This window comes from Colias croceus, chromosome 16, assembly GCF_905220415.1.
Source record: "Colias croceus chromosome 16, ilColCroc2.1".
Classification (NCBI taxonomy): Eukaryota; Metazoa; Arthropoda; class Insecta; order Lepidoptera; family Pieridae; genus Colias; species Colias croceus.
In genome coordinates, this window is record NC_059552.1 from 3918341 (window position 1) to 3938826 (window position 20486).

Genomic DNA, 20486 nt, shown 5'->3' on the forward strand with positions numbered 1-20486 from the left:
ATTTGCGATTTAGATGCACAATTTTAATCAATTAGTAAACATTCATTCATCTGTTTGAGTATTTATTGAGAAATACAAAATACAAATAGTATAGAAGCGGCCTGCGGCTTCACTCAACTAACGAAAGCACTCGGACGAAAATTAGACATTTTAACTCTCTATAGTCTATTTTCTACCTTACAATCCCTTTTAAAATATATTACTTAAATGTTAAACAAACTACGTTATCCACCGATTTATTTTTATGAATTCTTTCAAATGCATATATTTGATATGAAATTTGTTAATATTATTTATCTGGCACAATTTAACGTCCTTATTTAATAATTTATTTCGGTATAAAACGGTTAACATTGCAAGCTTATTCTGGTTAAACAATTACATTGTTGATAAAACTCACTAACCTACTTTAAATAAAGTTTAAGTACATAAAAAGAAAAAGGTGAAAATTCCGCTCAGTCGCGACATTCCCAAGAGGTCGCCTTCAACATAACAACTTGTGATTTAGTGTAACGTTATAATGTAGGTACTTTTATCGATTTCTCACAGTTATAATATATTCACCTTCGTGAGACATTTTAAAATAAACATTTACAATTAATTTATCTCCTTTTGAAGTGAGGGATAAAATTGTTACCCAACTTCAAAATCAGAAAAAATTATAATTTATTTATCTATAAATCAGCCAATACATTAATTGAATAAGAGAAAGGCCCAATGAATAATAATATCAAGAAAAATGGATCAGCATTACACCATAGCTTGCTTAAAAATATAGAGTATGAAGCGTACTACTTAGCCACTTGTTGTTTACGCACTTGACTTTGCAATAATTATTGTATCACTGTGCAAATAAATATTTGTAAATCTTTTAATTTATGTTAACGTTTCGTTGCATTTATGTAACATTGTAGGTACTTATGGTAGGTACCTACTAATGAATGCATAGATTTGACGTTTTCTAAAAGTATCCTCTAAACTCTAAAGTATAAACTTAAGTTACTATAATACTATTATTATTAACATCATCCTATTTCCCGATGACGTACATAACATTAAAATAAACTCGACAATATATTGTAATATCCAATTAACTTATTATATTGTAAATAAATATTTGACCAACGCGTCACAGGTCAGAAACAGTTTAGTAAGTACGGTAGCCCTTACCGTTGAATAAATAAAATGCACACAATTTGGGACAAAGTAAATGCATCGTCATGACACTCAAATGTGACTCGAAGGGACCGTTAGTAACTTAATGATATTTAAAAATAAAGAAAATCTCAATAAATTCCGCAAACTGTAAGAATAAGGTTAAAATTATTTTATCGCCTTGCAATCAAGTGATTAAATTCTTATTACCTATAAAAGATTCAAATACGACAGATACTGAATTAAGATCGAAAACAAAAGATTCGCATCGTATTGCTTAATGAAACTAATGAACGGTAAATGAATCAGATAGCTTAAAAGGTTTTCCTCGTACATTGAAATGTGTTACAGAAAACTCAAAGCTCACATACTTTCTGCGTACTGGCAAAGTAACATAAATATATACAGGCCTTTTTACTTTAATACCTAAAGGGCACAAGATCCGAATTGATTAATCTATTTAATAATATGTATAATAACTATGGAAGCTTATTTCATCATAAAGCATACTTTATATCAAGATTGCTCTAAAGTCTAGAGCTTATTTTTAAAATATGAGCGCATTGGTCAGTTTCGCCATATAAAAAGACGTTAAAAATTTTATGCCTTTAGTCCGTTATCCTATCGTTTACTTTTTAAATTTACAACTTTGCTGAATCTATACTTAGACTCAAACACCTATATAAAGTAATTATATTTACGTAGGTATATGTATGTGATAAAATTTCCTTTAAGATCAATGCACTCCAATATGACAAAATATTCAAATTAGTTGCCGATAATTTATTAGTCGTTTCATTAAATTTAAAACCGCAAACATTTGAAGAATGTCTTGTATTAGCGCGCCCTACAGCGTTCGCTAAGTATATGAGAGATAAAATGTTTAAAAGCATATACCTCAATAAATAATACCATTACTTTGAAGGAAGATTAATATAATTCAATAACCATTTTTAGGGGTTCGTACATTCTATCGCATACATGCTTTATGTTTATAAGAGCCTAAACGAGTTCAGGCGGAGACATTCCAAGATAACCAAGTAACTCAATAATGTTTCGTGAAGATTCCAAACAATATATTATGGGACGAAAGCTGACGTACGCAGTAATAAACTTGGGGTTGGCCGCCTTATCTCTCAGTAAAACACACATTTTAAACTTCAATAAATATCGTTATTTTTATCAAATTTACAAAAAATTGCTTAGTTCATAATAGCTATTCTGAAAAACACATTAGAATATTATAGGTAGCATATGTACACGTATTATTCAATAATACCTGTGATAATACGCTGCAAGAAAAATATTAATTAATTTATAACGCAGTAGCATTAAATATTTGGATAACGATAATACATCGTGATACACATTGACATTTCATGATGTATTTTTTCGCTAATAACCCACTGCAGCAATAGGGTCTCGGCACACATATGGGATCGGAAAGGGATCGTAACCGTATCGCCTCGAGCCGTTCAGAATGGTTTGTATTAAACTCCCTACTGCAACGCACACTAATCGGAATAGTAACGTAATCGCCTCCCCTCGGGACAGGCTCCGAACTTGCAATTCAAGCGCTAACGGCTCATCGTCCCCGCGCTTACGTCTCTCCGTCCCCGCGCTTACGTCTCTCCGTCCACGCGCTTACGAACTTGCCGTACTTACCGTTTTTAGGCGTAACGCCGGTGTCGCCTAGCCGTAGCCGAGTTGACGTACAGGCGCTGCTGATACGCTTTCGTCACGTGCATACGGTAGGTTGACGCCTGGTTGACAGCGAGGCGAAAGGCGTTACGGTTACGATCCCTTTCCGATCCCATATGTGTGCTGAGACCTTTAATATGAGCAATATTAGCATTTAATCGGGTCCCCAAATTGAAATGCCAGAGCTTGAGTAACCGCTAAGTGTTAATTTACTGATGCATTTAACTCAATCACAGAAAGAATTTTTAGTGGCAGCGGGAATTAGATGTCCCAGCAAATATTAATGTATAAACCCATGACATGAGATCTTGTTTTATTGTCAAGATATAAATCCACTTAGGACACGAAGATAAGCCTAAAATCGAATTATGTGCTTCATTACAACGTTGTATGACGTTAGCTTTTGACTTCATTTTAAACAAAGGTTAAATTCAAAGTTAAACTAAAATTAAACGGATGATGTGATAAATGTGATACGGGAAGGTCCGCTAATCAATTTAGATAGAATATTGTTTATGAAATATTGATCATGCATTTGATATGACTCATTTTGTAACGTGTACACGATTTTCCTTGTTATTTTTTAAATTTTAGATTGTATACGAATTATAAAGAGCGGACTGAAATATGAGAATAAGTTACAATAATATATTTAGAATATCTACAAATTATAAAGAGCAAATTGAAAGAGGGAAATCAATTTTTATGATACTCTAAAGAAAACATTAGATACTACCTATGTTTTATTATAATAAAAATAGGTATGTTTAGATGTAAGCAATTAAATCTTCTTATCAATAAATAATTGTGCTTTTTTATTAAGTTAACAAAGAATTAAAACATACAATAAAAAATAAAGAAATTTAAGATTTATAAATTTAATAAGTGTGAAAAAATCAAATTCCCAAATCACATTTTTCAAGGATTCCAATAAAGAATTATTTTATGAGAGCTTACGCTTCACTTGGTTGGTTTCGCTTTGAATAACATTTTTCATTACTTATTCGTTTTTTCATATCGAAAACGAACAAGTCAAAATTTCTAACGTTATAAGCTCGTTGATTGATTTTTTCGTATGTGGTTATTAAAATGAACTGATGTGTGAAACAATTTTAGTGATACATTCGAGTTACATTGATATTTTAATCTGAAGCGCTACCAGATATAATATACCTACAAAACATAAATAATATTAATCATTAATCATATTAAATTAAAAAGCGATGTAGAGCTCTCTAAAGTTTCATATTGAATTTTATATTTTATTAAAATGCTTAGCTTCGTAACGAGTTGACCCGGAATAAAAAAGTACGAATGCGTCTTTCCTGAATACTATAGATTGCTGTTTGTGAAACTATTTTAAGGATGGGTTACGTACTTCTAAAGATTAAAAAGTCCCAAAAAACAAACAAAATTAGACTTTACCTCTTTGTAATATTACACACGACCATTTTCTTTAGATAAGATAGATTCTTCAGTTTAAGAAAAGTTTATACAAAGACCTTCTTAGTATAAAAATAATGTAAGTATAATTGCTGTCTCCTAGATGGTGCCTATTTACTAACCACATGTCGCTTAAATACATTGCCTCCGATCTCAATATATATCTTTCATAAACAATTACATCCAATATTATAATTACGAGATGAATAATCCGTCCACGTTTACTTATCCTTTGAATAAAGTACCGACTTGCAAACATAATCTTGATCTCTCGATAACTTAATAAGAATATTTAATGCAACGTCTTTTGTAAAATCCGTCAAGACCTGACAAAGAAGCTTTTAACCAGTTATGGTATTTCTTTTTACCAGCCTAATAGCTTGTGTCGATTTTAATTATCGACATTTACCATTACATTCATATTTCATTTCTTACTTTAACCAGTGTTGAGTATACAGCCAGGTAAAGTACATTTCAATTACTTCTTATAATTTTTTGTTAACACCAGTGTTAAAACAATCAAAGCAAAAACAATCAGAGTGCATCTTGAGTTCTATTTTTTCAGTGCATCGTGAATTCTATTTTTTCACTTACATAAAAAATGTATTGACGGTTTGACTCGAAATGTGACTCATACTTATAGCCTTTACATTTATTAACAAATTTACAGAAATGGTATTTCGCTAAGTGTACGACAAACTAACGCAATTCACTCCTTCAATTTATGAATGGCTATCTAACCATTCATTCATACTATACCGACCTCGTAAAATAGTCACGTTTTTCAATAAAACATGAAAAAGCACGTTTATTTGCAACGCATTAATTGAAAGAGCATTGAATAAGTTTCAACAAATAAGAAACACGTTATACAAAACTAAAAATCATCGAAAATCGAAATTAACTGTGATGTCACTATCAAAAAATTGGCAAGTTCAGAATGCGTTTCTCTAACGCCATACATCGGAGGTATAATATGTAGCGAGGTCAATGTGTCGCGTCCAACCCATGATGCGCAAACGCACGAGGACCAAGGATAATTTTCCTATAAAAATGTGCGAGGACCCCATACCATCACAGTTTCGTACACGCCGCGAACTCGGAAGGACATCAACATGAAGCTGGTGAGTCCTTGGCGTTCAGTGAAATTAGTGAAAATAATCGTGCTTTTAAAAATTCGGATCTCAAATATTTTATTTGCTCAATAATAAATAGAGTGTATTCGTGCTCACACTGTTGGAGTCAAAAATTTACATTAAATCATTTATAAAATTGAATTAATTTAGCGATTTCCTAATGACACGACTTTGGCGTGGACACTTAATTATAGAGGAAGCTTACAACTTATTTAATTTAAATGTAATCATTTAAATATCTAAAAATCTTTAACGGTCTCCTCGTTCTCATGTTACACTAGACATTAATTAGTGGAAACCAAAAAATAAGCGCATTAAACTGTTTATCTAACTGCCCTTACAAATTAAATTAAAGGACTGAATATTAAACTAATATTTTAACCAGATTATTTTTATTTTCAGCTCTGTATATTCGCCGTGTTTCTTGCTATTTCGTTAGCCGACGAAATCAAGCAAGATGAAAAAGTAGAAGATGCGCTCGCGGTTGCACCACTGAGCTTACAAACTCACGAGGATCTGAACCCGGTGACCAGTACACCACACTTGAAACCCAGGAGGAAGTTGAAGAGGCGTGTGAGACCGCGCTACTATGGAGCTAGCGATAATCAGCCCCAGAACAATTACAACCAGCCGCAAAACAACTACAATCCTCCCCAAAACAACTACAATCAACCACAAAACAACTACAATCCTCCCCAGAACAATTACAATCCTCCCCAAAACAACTACAATCCTCCCCAGAACAATTACAATCAGCCCCAGAACAACTACAATCCAACCCAGAACCCACAAAATGCACAGAACAACTATTGGACGGAATCATGGAACAGACCATCGCCCTATCCAACGGAAGGGGTGAACTACCCCTCAACCACTCAACGGCCTTGGTCTACTTGGAGTCAAGCTCCCACCACCGCCGCACCAACCACCACGACCTTCGTACCAGTGATCAAGAACGAACAATCCATGGGAGCAGACGGCAGCTACAAATATGAGTGAGTATACCATTTTTATAAAGCCCTTCACACTAGATTCTTCATGAGATTTGTGTTATATGTAAAGTCCCTTTAGTGTGAAAGTAAACTTTCCTACACGAGTCTTGTAAGATTACAAGATTACATATAAACTTAAAAGGCTCTCATTGTAATTTATAAATAAAATTGTGTAAATAATATAATTGATTAAACAATTAATAATGTACATAGAAATTAAAGACTTAATTGCTAATTAATTGAATCTGTAGAAAAAGATCAATAGTCGTTTAAACGATAGATTGGCATAAAATAATTAATTAAATCGTTAGTAAAGTTTTCTACGTGTGTAAAAAATATTCATATATTATGTGTCTCTACAAAAAAAAAACATTCAATTTAGCAAATAACAACACGAAGATACGTTTTTACGGGCTGATTCTTATTCTGATACTAAATCCAAGAAATGCTTTTATCTCTCCCGTTCAAGGTTAGTGGTCGGTTTTAATTTTGCAGAGGAAATAAACCCGAGCGTGGTTGTAATGACCACATCCTTTCTTAGGTTATTTATTACGTACCCACACATTAAGGATTTTTATTAAAAAAGCTAAGCCATATAAATTTTATATAAATCGACAACCTCGCCGTAAATTTATTTTAAATCTGGCCGTTTTTAATTTAAGTATTAGAAAGACGTACACTGTACACCCTTTTAAAGTTCGCAGTTTGCTTCTAATTAACATTTTATTTTTTTTATTTTTGCGTCTTGTTTTTGTCACATTAGTGATTTTTAGAAAAAAGCTAACGGTTATTCTTTGCTATTGTAGGTATACATTTGACATAAATTTGTCACAATATCCTGTTATTTTATTGGCAATTTAACTGTTTCCGAATATTGCTTTTAGCGAACTTAATTTGCATAAAACGTAAATTTGTGCTTGTAGATCGCTACTTTTAGAATCTATATTTATAAATCAATTCCTTTCGATTTTGCATTAGTTAAATACTTGTAAATTTTTCTTCGTGAATATCTATCACTTTAAAAAAATATTGAACCACATCCAGTGATTAATTCTGGTCGTAGTGGATTATTCAAATAAATAAAAGCATAGAATTATTATTCAAGGTCTTATATTTCTTACAAACGTTACCTAAATTTGTAGGATTTACATCATTAAATTGGACCTTAAATTGTTAGTTCATTATTAATTATAACACTATCTCCAGATACGAAATCGGAGACGGCACGCACGTCATGGAAGAGGGCTACCTAGTCAACCCAAACACGGAAAACGAATACTTAGTCAAGAAGGGCATGTACTCCTTCATGGGTGCTGATGGAAAGGTCTACACCGTCAAGTACTGGGCAGATAATACCGGGTACCACGCTGAGGGCGCTCACCTCCCGCAGCCGCCTCCAGTCCCACCCGCGATTCAGGCGTAAGTTTATTTTGATATACTATAACTAGAAAGATACAAAGTTCAGTAAAGTAAGCGTTTACTATATTTATAGATTATAAAATTATGTGTAGTCTGTGCAGAAACGCAGTTTGAAATTATGTAGAGCAACATAAATATTAACTTGGATTTTCTCTATAAGTTAATTTTACTTAGAAGTTACTCATTTCTTTCAATCGCTTTTGCGAATTTTTTGTCACATATTCAAAGTAAACATTATTTTTGTATCAATGTATCGTAAGATGACGTTGATCTGGGGGCACGGCAGTGCCCCCGCCAAGTCGAGCAAAAAAAAAGCGGCACGGCCGTACCATCCTTTTCTCGAAGCAATTCGGGCCTTTTTCGACCCCCTTTAATTCGGTTGTGGATAAAGCAAGAAACCTGAGTCTTCAGTAACTAATCCGGCATTGTATAAACACGGAATATTTAAAATTTCAGTCAATTTGAACCAGTAGTTTAAGAATGACAACTTGTTAAAGTTTCTAAATTTTGTCACTCACTGACTCACCGATCATCAAAAGTCCAAGGCACTTCTAGCAGACTTAGAAGCTTCATATTTGGAATACATATAGAGTTTAGTGTCTTAATCATGGGAAAACTTAAATATTTTGTAATTTCGGTCCAGTTTTCCAAATACACCAACTGCATCAATAACTTTGTAATCCCATATATTTATATGGGATTACAAAGTTATTGATGCAGTTGGTGGTTGGTGGTGGTTATAAATTTAATAGGTGTAGATAGGTATACCTACCATATGAGGCAAGGGAGGGGGTATAGGGTGGGTAAGGGTGTGTTTAGCCCATGAAACTGAACAACATTATTACTTGTAAAATGGTCGACGTAATGAAAAACACATGATTGGACATGTCTTGAAGTACGAAAATCTAATAAAACAATATATTATAATTTAAATCTGTTATATATAAATTGTTGGCGCGACTAGCCTCCTTACAGACAGACTGGCCTCTATTTTACTCTATGACTGACAAGCAAAATATACGCCAAAATGACAGAACAATGAAATGTGAATGCCTTCGAGCGAGCGGCAGCCGCACGCATACGTGCGAGCGCCCTCATGCTGTTCGGATGTGCTTCGAAACCTAACCTATAAGTTTGCGATTTTCATTTATAATTTCGATTGATAAATTACAGTTACGACTAAAAGGCTTGCTCATTAGTTTACTGATATTATTTGCTTACGATTGGGATCTTGTTTGGTTAATTTTAAGGAACTTCCATAAATACCTTAGTCTTCAAATATTATTACTTAATAGTGTCGGTCGAAATAACGAGACCAAAATTACGTTTAAGTATTAATTGTATTCTTACATCTTGCATATCTACCAGTACTAGTAGTCGCAATGGATTCGGAAATACTGTATGTGAATGACCATGCATGCCCACACCGGATTGTCCGTATACCTGGTGATGGTTCGTGTCTATTTCATTCTTTGTCATTCTCTATGTATGGGAATACTCAGTCGTCGTATGAGATTAGACTTGCTATAGTGGAGTATGTGGTAGCGTATTGGGACGAGTTCAAAGTGTATACGTGTGACGAGCACGGAGACCCCTACATTGACGCCGACCTGTACTCGACGGCAATGGTAAAAACAACTACCCAGACTTGTCAAAAATTGAGACATCAAAGCCTCCGAGAAAAGATGGATCTCACAACTTTTGACGGTAGAAAGACTGAGATGCGAGACTTGGGTTTTTTACAGGATGTTTTTGATGGGATAAGTAGTATTGTAGTAAGCATTGAATATAGAGCTCGCCAGTCGTAATAAACGTTTATTTTTATCATCACAAACTTTCTGTGTAGCTTTTCACAGGCGCTATTAGATTACTGATATTCAAAATTATTAATATTTAATTTAAACCTACTGTGTGTATTATTAATTTGTGTAGGAATTAATATTACAATTTAAAAAGCATTCACTCGGATACAAATAAACAATAAGTTTATATTACAGATCCATTGAACAAAACGCCAAGGAGGAAGCTGCTAAAGCCGAAGCTGAGAAGAATAAGCCACAAGCCCTGCAACCACCTAAACCCATAAGGCCTCCCACGCAAATCCAACCCAAACCTCAACCAGACAACAATCAGCAAACTAACTATCCTCAACAAAACTATCCCCAACAGAACTACCCACAACAGAATTATACCCAACAGAACTATCCTCAACAAAACTATCCCGAACAAAACTACCCTCAACAGAACTACCCTCAGCAGAACTATCCCCAGCAAAACTATCCTCAACAAAGCTATCCTGCTGAACAACAACAACAAAACAACTTCTATCCACCCCTTTCTTACGGAAAGTAATGACGATAACGAAATGAGACTTCATAAGTTTAAGTCTAACGCATTTAAAAATGTTACCTCAGTTTAGTATAGCTATTTCACGAACCCTAGTAAAATTATGAGTTGATATTTTGTAATTCAAAATGTTTCTCAATGATAATATTTTTTTGTTTAATGATTGATCAACTTTGTTCGTGATTTAGTTAATCTATACATAAGACTAAGCAGTGATCTCGTTCACGACATAAATTGTGAACCTGATTTCTGCGAGCGATGTATACTATAATATGTGATATTGATTGTCGATGCCAGTTTTAGATGTAATGTAATCTTAATTAATAAATGATGAAATTAATTTTTTTGTTTTATTTAACAATTCGCATTCAGAATCTATTTAAAGATTAACAATAAAATTAAAAAATAAGATGCTATTTCTGTACAGAAAGCCATATTCCCTAATTTTCACAACTAACTCTAAACTTATGTCACGAGATGATGTATTAATACTCTGATAATATTTTTTTCATTATCGTAATAAATTGCAGAATATATTGAGTTAATCCTAAACGGATATCGCTACACCCTACACGATTTAAGATTTAACTGTTGGCTCTGCCCTTGAAATGTCAATATTTTGAATAACCGGTCGATTCGGACATTGACACTGACCAATACGCGTTGCATCATTTACGCTTTCAGACTCACGCATGCACCTCTCGTTTTGTTTAGAATGTCCAATTTATCGGGACATTTATCGAGTTGTCCCTCTCAAATAAAAGTTGCTGCGACTGTACCCTTTTTTAATTAATAAAACAGCAAGGGCCGCAAAAAGACTGCCGTGCATCATTTTGCTTGTGTTTGTTTTGTTTTTTCGATACGAACAAACATTTGAAAGTATCATACATATGTACAGTTTAAAGTTATTTGGTAATGAAATTGTATTTGTTTTGTGGAAAAGTATAATACACAATGTACTCAAGATACAAGTTCATTAAAGTAATTGTTACAACGGAGAAAACAATATCCAAGCGAGATTTTCACGAATGCCTGGACATCACATCGCGTGCATATAAATATATGCGGAATTCATTTTCATTATCAGTCTATTTTCTACTTGTGCTCCAGTGTGACGTATTTAGTTTGTAAAACAATAATTGAACAGCTTCAATAAAATGAAGCTGGCAAGTGGAAGTGATCGTTGTAGTGTGAATATAATACTAATATTTTTAGTAACAAGTTTGGCAGTGTGTACAAAATGTCAACGGATTCAACAGGAGCAGTTTCCATTTCCACCGCAATTTCAAACACCCAGTTCGGGGATAATGGTATCGGACAGTTCAATTTACTTGCCACCTGAACCGCAAACACCAATACCATATTTTACAATGAATCATATGAACAAATTACCATTTCAATTTTTACCACCCAGTGGAACTAAAGCACCGTCTTTATATCCGACACCATTTTCTGGAATGTTCTCTTCGACACTAAGACCTCGTTTCGACGACGATGACGAAGATGATAATGAGCAAATTAGTCAAATACGAATATCAACTCCAAGGCCAGTAATTAATCACAATCCCAGTCCATTAAAGAGAAATATGACGCAACCTAATCAAGAGAAAAGGGAAAGTAGGGCACTCCCTGAAATGTTTAACTATCAACCGAAGTTTCAACAAAAACCACAAAGTAGAATCGACGGGAAAGAACCTGAGTCGTTTCAAGCTGCCTCAACTCAGGGGCCCCCGAATTCAAACGCGGCCTCTAGGAGAATGATTTTAACTAGTGAAATTCAAAGAAACGATTTAAGCGACCATTTGAAATCACATTCAAATTCAGCGTATTCTCAGATCCCTAACATATTTTTTTCGTCTACCACGGAACCAGCGATTCCGATTTTACGTTTGTCAAACGAAATGGATTTGGATGGAAGTTTTAGTTACGAGTAAGTAAAATTTTCAAAAGCCTCATCAAGTTATGTTTTATAAACAGTTTTTACTTTGATGCGTGATTCATAATAGTATATTGATTAAATTATTATGTAATAAAATAACATGTAGTATAGGTGCATTGAGAGTTTTCAAGATTACGTAAATTCTAAGATATACTACGAATAAAGTTAGCACTGTACCGTGCACCTATAGACAATCGTATAGACTACTAGCAATCCGGCCCGGCTTCGCCCGTGGTACATATTTCGCAATAAAAGATAGCCTATGTTCTTTCTCAGGGTCTAAAGATTGTCTGTGCCAAATTTCATCAAAATCGGTCCAGTAGTTTATGCGTGAAACCCATACATACATACAAACCTTTCCTCTTTATAATATTAGTATAGATAGTGCGAAACATTTGTCGTGCTATTTTTTGAGCGAAAGCTAAATTAAGCAAAACTATTAATTAGGTATTCGTATAATTATCTTATGAACTTTAATTAAATATAACTTTCTTACTTATTAGAGCATTAGGAGCAGATCAGACCCATTACGTGCAACACAGTCGCATGGAAAACATGGGCACTGATAAAGAAGAACAAGTAGTTGAAGGCTCATACTCTTACGTCGGTGATAATGGACAAACGTACACAGTTCATTATGTAGCAGACTCTAATGGATACCGAGCCAGTGGTGAACACTTACCATCTCCACCGCCAATACCAGAAATTATACAAAGGTAAAATAATTTTTTGTTATTAACTAATTTTTCGATATCAATTTTGTTTTACTACACATATTTTATTTAAATTGTTATAACACTTCGAATTTAAAAAATAAAAATACAATTTCAGAGCTGTTCAATATAATTTGGCCGAGGAAGCCAGAAGACCTCCACACATGAAAGCATCTTGGGAAGAATACGAAAATGAAAACAACGCTGGTGACAAAGCATCTCATTTCACAAATGCTCCATCTCGAAGTTTATTTACTGGTAGGACACCGGAAGCATTCTCTTTTGGGTTTGCACAAAATTCCAATTCTCAAAATAATATGGCAGTAACGTCAGCGAGCAACCAGATTCCTAAGACAAGCTTTGACATTGCCGTTGAGTTAAGCAAGGCTAAAGCAAATGTTGGCCAAATAGGTCCACAAATTACATTCTCTGCATCTCAAGGTGCTCATAATCCAACATCTTCTGTCCAACCTATATCTAGATCGTCAAATAATGAGAAATCTTCAATGCCTCAGCTAATGAACTATGAAGCCAGTGCTAGGGAAATTGATTCGGAAACTAAACCACTTTGGAGATGGCAGTATGGCATGAATTCAAATAATCCTGAACAAAATCCTAACAAAAGCACAATTTCACGATCCTCTCCAGATGGTGATGATGTTATTATTAACTTCAATGATATGACGCCTGATCAATATACAGACATGATAAGGAGTCAATTTTTAGCACAAACTGCGAACGAAGCAACAGAATATAATAATAACCATAATTTTAAAAATAACTTTGAACAATCTACTACAATTAAACCCGATCCCCCTAAATATACATTAAATAATAATTATAATGATTACATTTATAATAACAACCAAAACAATAATAATCCCGAGCTAAGAAATTATAATTATCTTGAAAATAGTTCAAGTACTGAAAATGAATTATACGCAAAATCTAATGAAGCTAACATATTATCTACAACAACTGAATCCCCTCATATATTTCAACGTTTTGAAAGATATGAAGATGAAGTGAAAATTCAACCTAAAAATAATATACACAATCCGTACCCTAATATTATAAGGCAGCAGAATTTTATACCTCCTAGTCAACAAGTGACACAATCATATGATTATGACGATACGGCATACGAACCAAAGAAAGTCACGATTGATACATACTCTACCAAAAATATCGAAAATATGAATAATCAACAAGTAAACATTGTTCCCGCAAATAGATATTGGTATTCTACTGAAGAAAATAGGCAATCTACAACCATTCAACCACAACTAAGCACTTCAGTCGAATTAAAACCAACAATTAATAATAATTTTAAGCCTATGACAAATTCAAAAGATTCAAATAAACAAGAATACACAACAGAAAAAAATATGGAAGAGTTGATCCAAGAGAACATATTTTTGAAAAATTTAGTTCGAAATCGAAAACAAGAAAATACTCAACAAACCAGTAAAGAGCAGAAAACAGATGTAAAAAATAATACAAATGTTTCGGAACAAAAAGCAGAGAAACCTACAAACAATGTTCAATTTTATCCCAAACCTCAGAATGAAATCAAAAACATGAAGAAAAAGCCTATGGACATTACTGATGTACTAAACTATATAGCAATGAAAAATCACATGGAATTTGCAAAAACGAAACCTAAAAGTAAATCAGCTTACGATAACTTTCAGTCCAATAGAGATACACCTGCGAACTTTATTCCTTTAGAAGAGGAGAAGCAAGAAATTATGAGAAGTACAGAAGAGAGAAGTAAATCGTATCGTACATTAAATCAACAGGAAGAAGAATTGCAAGGCATAATTAAAAATTACAAAGTACTGCAGCGTCAAAGGAACTCGGCTCATAATAACAACCAGTATTCAGATGTGCCTCAAAAACATGTGAAAACTTTTCATTCACAGGGCTTACCACCTTTGGGCCGCGCCGGACCTTCCATGAAAAGCTATTTACCCCCAGCGTATTTGTAGAAAAAGTACTGTGATTATTTATATTTATTATTGTAAATATTTCCCCAATGCATTTATAATTGTAAGGATTAAAGAAGTAAGGTTACAAAAAGATGTTTTATTTACTGTCAATATAAAGCTCTTCGTTATAGCAAAGTTCTCTTATAAACCTATGATATTAATGAATGCAAAAATATAATAAATGCTAATATAATCGATTGTTAAACTATTGACATACAAATCGTCCGTTTATTTATAAATATCTCGAATGGTCGAACATGTAATATTTAAATTATTCAATAATTATAACGTTTTTAATAATGTAAAAACTAGGTAGGTTTTTAACCTCAACAAGCTTATACATCTTCCTCATAACATCTTCTGAATCTCTTTTCGACTCCAAAAACAGTCTCATTTTATTTTTGAAATAAACAGGCTCTATCTACATCATATTCCTTTCACTTCATAGATTGAAATTAGTTCATTAATACCTTAGAAAATAGGTTATTCTTACTACTATAGGTTATAAATCACCAGCATGCAACAATTTTCACTATCACACTTGAAAGCGGATGCATTCCGCGGAGTCAGCCATGTATCTTCTAATTGTATATGTATTGTTGAACATGATCTCAACAAACGCATCTCTTATCTGACTGAGTTATGATTATATGCCTGTTGTTTTGTGGTATTTTTTATATTATTATCTAAAGGTATAGATAATTAATCGAAAGTATCATTTTGTAGCTTTCTTTTAATATTGAGCGTGTAATAAATGTATCCGCAATCAAAAGTAATAGGATAGAAAGTAAAGTAAATTATATTATTGTGTATATTGCATTGCATATTGCATGCGAAATTAAATGAAATTAAAAAAAATATACTAATCAAAATGAAAACAGTAGTGCAAAGTTTAAAACTTCATAAACAGTTTTAATAATATTATAAACATCTTGTACACAACAACCAAAACACAAAACCACAATGTTGAACCAGCACAACAAAACAACATGATACATCAAACGACTGAACTTGCAAGCCACAAAGTTGAAGGGAACAAAAAAATCCTAATCAGAAATTTCAAAGTTAAACTCGACCAGACAGGAAACCTTATTGTTATTCAAATTCCGTGACTTTTTATTGGATGCTTAATTAAACCGAAATCTACATCCTCATTTAGAATTCACAGATGCCTAAACAACGGTATTATTTACACAGACGATTTGCTTCCCAATTACCAAAAATTCCATGTTTTGCTAGAACCTTCCATGAGACTACAAGCTATTTTTAGTCGTTAATTGTTGTCGTTTTAATGTTGTTAACACTTAACTCAGGATATTTTATTAACCGACTTCAAAAAAAAGGAGGAGGTTATCAATTCGGCCGGTATATTTTTTTTTTTTTTTTTTTTTTATGTATGTACACCGATTACTCCGAGGTTTCTGAACCGATTTACGTGATTCTTTTTTTGTTCGATGCGGGATGGTGTCGAATTGGTCCCATAAAAATTTTATTCGGATAGGCCCAGTAGTTTTTATTTTATGAGCATTTTGTCTGTAGGTATTTGTGAATTTTGCAAGTGCAAGTTTGAAGTCGGTTGTTTTTAACGCAGTTATCACTTGTTTAATTATTATCAAAGCCTCTATGCAATATGATTAAAATATAAAGTTAAAGTTATAAATTAAAGTGGTTTCGATAGCAAAAAAAATAGTATATTCATCTTGAACGGAAACAGACAGTCGTGGGAAGATCATAAATTATTACAATGTCATTGATTTTACTTTACTGGATATAATTTAATCTAGTGATATCCTTTAAAATTAAATTAGTAAATAAATATAAATCATTTATTGATATTCATTATAATGTTTTCTTTATCATTTTCATTCGAAAGTTAAGTTGCGGTTTTAAATTACAATATCAATACAAATATCGTTTTGTCGTACATTAAAATAATGTATTCAATAAGGAATAATACTAATCCGTATAAATACTGCTATTTCTTTAAGAAATGATATAAAAATATATCATAAAATATCCGTATCACGTTCATTCTATTACATTAACTTTCACCCTTTTGAATAATCAAAGCCAACGCTTCTAGTCATTTTACTCCCTAATTCCAAATAATCTTGCAAATAAAAACGGGGCCTCAGTTTTTAATGTCTGATTGGCTGAGAAACTCATTTAACTTCTTCCTCTGTGTTAATGAATAATTTTTGAAGGTTAGCCTGGTGGTTTTGGCTGGTGCACTGTTTCAACACCTAAATCCAAATTTTAAAGAACTCATTGCCTTTTTATGTCGATTTTTTTCATAATCAGACATAGCACGTTAATTAAGAGCTTTTTGTTACGTATTTTTGTTCAAGAGATGGAAACAATAATATAATGTATGGGTTGCAAAATAAAGTTAATTATCCTAATGGGCATAGAACATTATAATTAATAGGTATTATCTGATTAATACTTGATAAATTTTTATTAAAAGATTCATCTACAGTCAAATATAGATAATATTAAATCTTAATTTCAGTATCATGCAAGGATAATACGCATACAATTCATACTACTTACTGCTCTTGAATAGACCTGATTGCGTCGCGACGCCAGACAAATTAGATGACTCTTAAAATTAATTTATATCTACGATATTAGAAATAATTTTCATGACTGCGACGTTTTTACACATAAAAGGTGTACTTTAAACGCACGTGAACAGTTAGACAAAAACCCTTTATAATTTGACATAAAGTTAGTGTAGAGTATGGTGTAGAGTCTTAGTTAGTGCACTTTTGAAAAAAATATATTCTAGTAAAGACATCCACTATATAGAAATACATAATACCTTTATGTAAACTTCAATTAAAACGAGAAGTCTGAAATACAATACTATATTATGTTAGTTTGCGGAAAAGTATTACCTTTCATCTCATCTTCTGGAATAACCTAGCCTGTTCTAAAAACAATTAAAAATATTTCATTCCACCAACTTCTATCCCTTCACGACTACATAATTAGCTTCTTTATGACGCTCATGGTTACAACCTGGTATGAAAAAATCCATATTACTTGAACTCGTATATATTCCATAGAACCTGTCAGCTTCAGGCCCTACATACTGCCATAATAATAAATCCGTCATTAAACTGCACAATAAACTAACTCAAAAACAGATTTTAATTTTACCACGAATGCGTTTTTATAAACGTTATGTTTTTTATTGCATGTCATAAAAGCATTTTATTAAAGCCTCAACACTAGTAAGAATATTTTAAAAGTGAGTAAAGCTCTATAAGTGTTTTTTTTTTTTTTGTAAACCATTAACCTTACAATTTCTCAATTTTAATAATGTTAAATTATTGCAAACAAGCTCTTAATGAACTTATATTTAATATTATTTAACAATACGTTAACTTTTCCAGTTGTTTTAATGAATTCGAATTTACAAATAAGTGACATAATCTATCCTTTGAACAAAGCTTTCAGTTTTTGTGTAAAACAGAAAACATTAACAGCATCAATTTATAATACCTACTTGATCCTGATATATCCGCTTATTATTACTGTACAATACAAATAAAACCGCAATTGAATACTTATTTAATAATGTTCAAAATACTAATACCGCGGAGTATTTCAAAACAAAGGGTCCGAAAGTGAGTTATGTCGGTAGCGCTCAGCATAAACAAGTTACTCCAACGATCGATGTCTACACTCTATACGAAGTTAGGAACCGCATTGGAAAGGACATCAAAGTGAAAGCGCAAATACAAACAGAAAATATGTAAATTTTAATGCAACCGATGGTGAGATCAAAGTCTATGCCCGCCTCCTGATTCTCGCTTCGATATTTCACTACGAGATTTCCCTCGCAAATAATTCGTTTTCAGTCAGAAAATAGTGGTGCAAGATTTACAATATAAGTAGATATTTTATTTTAAATAAATATTTTATTTTCATAATTCAGTAGCACGGAAATATAAATTGATATTATTACCATGTCAATACTGTTATTAAACCAGCAATTCTTTTAATTATTATATACTCAAGAACAGATTTAAATTGTGGCATTCACTACAAACAACCATCAAGACATATTGAACGTACTATAACAGAATAACAGAAGTTAACACCTTCAGGATAAAATAATTCTACAAATCGGTTACATTGAACAATAACTAATCATTGAAGATAAACGTATAATATTCACAGTCCCTCCTCCTTCCCATCCTCGATTATGCCGACATTTGCTATCCAGACCTTACCGAATTACAATTAGACAAACTCGAACGGCTACAAAATGTATGTATACGGTTCGTATTTGGTCTCCGCAAGTATGATCACGTCACAGAGTATCGTAACAGGCTGAAGTGGTTACCTATACGTTTACGTCGTAACATGCATATCTTAACATCATTGTACAAAATCCTTTTCTATCCCCAAGCCCCTGCCTACCTTAAGGAAAAATTTGAATTCCGTTCGAATGTCGAGTTCAATCTGCGATGCACTGGCAACCTGCTGTTGAAAATCCCTCCCCATAAATCCAAATTTTACCACAAATCCTACCATGTCCAGTCCATACTCCTTTGGAATGCTCTACCAATAGAAATCAGACGTGCGAAATCACTGAATATTTTTAAAAATTTAATACTCAATCATTTCTCCTCCCAGATAAATAGTTAGTATTTTTACTGTATTTGTTTATCTCTATTTATTTTATTGTAAATTATAATATTATGTATTATTTGTATTAATATATAAGTATATAGATTTATAATTATATTTATATATATGTATATATATATATATATCATACATAGGTATATGTATTTATAAATCATATTCATTATGTATTTATTTATAAGTAGTTATTTGGTTTAAATCTATTATAATTAAATTTTCATAATCTACTGCACCACCTATTGTTTTTCCCCTTTTTTAATTCAAAATCCTACCCATAGGTTGCCTGGTAGAAATCGCTGAGTAGCGATAAGGCCGCCTTTTTGGCATAAATTGTAATATTGTCTTTTTTTTTTTGTTTTATTGTCTGCTTTTTTTTATCTGGTGCTAAATAAAGTGTATTTATTATTATTATTATTATGTCTCTCTCCATAATACACGGGTATCGCCGTAAGGATGATACCCGGTCCTTTGGAAGGCTTACGTGGGGACACAGGTCCAACATGCAGAGGCCCTTTAGAGAATTTAATGTGTTGTGGGACACCAGCCGCAGCCTGCCCATGGCTGCACTATCGAGATACAGCCCTGGGCAGTCCGCGGCCAATGTAGGACTATTGCAGAAAAATGGAAATGAATAAAACTGGGTTATGGAAGGGGGTGTTAGATGGACTGGTATATTGGGTCTATGGGGGCTATGGACGTCTGCCTTTTCAATATTAAAAATTGAAAATTATGGCAGACGGTGACTCGCCAGTTCGGTCGATGGGCTCCCAAAAAGGTTACCGATAATGGCAACAAGGGGGCAACAGCAGCTGAACGGCTGGGGGTGTAGAGAGGTGCGGCACCGGTTTCACCATCGCGAGCCCGCGGGCCCGGAGCGGGTTTCACCGCTATTACGCCATTAGACACTTCCACCCCCGAGCATATAGCTCTAGCGGCTCCACTCTGGACGGCCAACAAAGGCAAGCCAGAGGTGGGGGATCCTGAACCTC

The 20486-nt window shown here is 33.2% G+C and overlaps 2 protein-coding genes across 2 annotated transcripts in view; one reads left to right on the forward strand and one right to left on the reverse strand.

The window, feature by feature from the left end:
• The window catches only part of LOC123698312 (serine/arginine repetitive matrix protein 1), a 146171-nt gene that overhangs the window by 115416 nt on the left and 10269 nt on the right, over nucleotides 1-20486 (reverse strand). The window lies entirely within an intron of this gene.
• LOC123698320 (uncharacterized protein ZC21.3-like) lies at nucleotides 5393-10483 on the forward strand. Its single transcript, XM_045644903.1, has 4 exons — nucleotides 5393-5423; nucleotides 5838-6430; nucleotides 7634-7846; nucleotides 9844-10483. The coding sequence occupies exons 1-4, from the start codon at nucleotides 5415-5417 to the stop codon at nucleotides 10196-10198; spliced, it is 1170 nt and encodes a 389-aa protein (XP_045500859.1). The 5' UTR covers nucleotides 5393-5414; the 3' UTR covers nucleotides 10199-10483.